Consider the following 1,921-nt stretch of genomic DNA (forward strand, 5'->3'; position numbering starts at 1 on the left):
CCGAGTCCTCATCGCGAGGTTCCCATGAGCCGACAGTCTTGCTCTGCTTGAATTAAATAAGCTAATGTTATATCCACTGGGTGTTTAAGATCATGTAAATTCTAGGGACGCCTGGGAGGCTCAGTCTGCTGAGCGCTCAACTTTGGCTCAGGTCAGGATCTCGCGGTTCGTGAGTTCAAGCCTCGTGTCAGGCTGGCGTCCGTCAGCCAGTCAGCAGAGAGCCCGCTTTGGATCCTCAGTCCCCCACCTGGCCCCTCCCCTGGTTGTGCTCTTCCAAAGATGAATAAATAAATATTTTTTAAAGATCATATAAATGGTAAATTCACCCTAAGACCAATGTACAAGGTGAAGAGGCCATAAAATGAGCTGCCTGACACCCACTTCCACACGGAAGTCAACGCAGCAGGAAAACGAGAAATCAGTGCATTTAAACACTCAAAAATGTTTTCTGCTTTTGTGATTTTGGGGGGTATTTTTGGGGGGGACAATGCATGCAGGACAGGCTTGTGGGAGGTGGGGGGCTGGGGGAGGGAGGGACACCCCACTTCCTTCTGGAATTTCCCCAAAGCCGCTGCTGCTCAGAGGAGACACCCCCTCTTGGTGTGGGACTCAGGGTCCAGCCTGGGGTCTGACAGCTGCAACTCCGGGAAGGGGTGGAGACAGGAGAGCCCGGCCCCAGCTTCCTCTGGGCGGGGCACCCACACCACAAAGTCTTAGGCCAACAGGGCAGTGGCCCCAGATGCCAGTTTGCCAGCAGGGAGCCTGACGCTAGGAGGTGAGCCAAGCGGGAGGGAGCCCCATCCTATCCGGGCCGCGTGGGCCCAGGCGGGGGCGGCCAGGGAGGGCCGGCTGGGAGGTAGGAGCCTGAGCCTGGGGCCCCGGGGCCACCCACACGTGCTGTTTCCAGGAGCCATGGGAGGTATCCAGCTTGCTCTGCTGCTCTTCCTGCTGGGCTGGGAGCGAGGTGAGCATGGGGGCGCCGGGCAGGGCCTGAGCTGGGGGTGGGGGGCCATGTTCCCCGGAGAGGCTGTGCGGTTTTGTGCCTGTGAGGGGCTGTCCTCCAGGACCTCCCCCCATGGGGTCTGAGCCCAGCCTTCCATCCCCCCCAACCCCCGGTCCAGGCCTCAGCCTGCTGTGCTACACCTGTACGGACATAGAGACAGCTGGCCTGTGCCAGCCCACCCAATGTCCCCTGGCTGGCATCTGCTACAACAGTAAGATGACAGTCACCTTCAGCAATGGTGAGTCCCCAGCCCCGGAATGGGGTAGTTTCAGGGGCCTCTGCCCTGAGGCTCCCCAGCCACTCTGACAAGGTAGGAATGCCAGAGGGCCACCTCCAGCCTCCCTCAATGTCCCCATCTGTACGGAGAGGGGCTGGAGCCCCCCAGGCTTTCTGGGGGAGCGGATGGGAGCCGGGTGGGCAGGATGGGGCTCAGGGAGGACCGGAGGCCGCGAGCCCCCAGGGAACGGGTGAAGGGACGGCCTCAGGGGCCTCGCATGCCAGGCTCCTCCCTTCTCGCCCACAGGAAAGGAGGTGAACGCGCAGTACAAGGGCTGTGCCCCCACCTGTAAGGCGGCCAGGGACATAATGGGCCACTTCTCAGAGATTCCCGGGCCAGAGGGCCAGAGCCAGGGCAGTCTGGTGAAGTTTGACGTGCAGGGGGTGACGTGCTGTGAAGGGGACCTGTGTAACGGGGGGGCCCTGCCCGGGCGCAGCCCCTGGGCCCTGGTGGGGGGACTCCTGCTCAGCCTCGGGCCCGCCTGCCTCTGGGCCCTGCTGTGAGTGCCCGGCTGGCAGGGAAAGCAGGGCGCCGTGCGGGGCGCTTCCATGCCGCCTGTGCTGGGGCAAGTGTGCGGGCTCACCTGCGCATGCGTACATCTGCACCCGCACGCCTACACGCACCGGCATTCACACACACAC

The 1,921-nt window shown here is 62.5% G+C and overlaps 1 protein-coding gene and 1 long non-coding RNA gene across 2 annotated transcripts in view; one reads left to right on the top strand and one right to left on the bottom strand.

The window, feature by feature from the left end:
- The window catches only part of LOC115278950, an 11,084-nt gene that overhangs the window by 7,152 nt on the left and 2,011 nt on the right, over positions 1-1,921 (bottom strand). The window lies entirely within an intron of this gene.
- LOC115278948 (lymphocyte antigen 6H-like) lies at positions 673-1,915 on the top strand. Its single transcript, XM_029923443.1, has 4 exons — positions 673-775; positions 908-964; positions 1,122-1,241; positions 1,527-1,915. Exons 2-4 carry the CDS (start codon positions 913-915, stop codon positions 1,781-1,783), a joined length of 429 nt encoding a protein of 142 aa, XP_029779303.1. The 5' UTR covers positions 673-775; positions 908-912; the 3' UTR covers positions 1,784-1,915.

This window comes from Suricata suricatta, chromosome 15 (genome assembly GCF_006229205.1).
Source record: "Suricata suricatta isolate VVHF042 chromosome 15, meerkat_22Aug2017_6uvM2_HiC, whole genome shotgun sequence".
Classification (NCBI taxonomy): Eukaryota; Metazoa; Chordata; class Mammalia; order Carnivora; family Herpestidae; genus Suricata; species Suricata suricatta.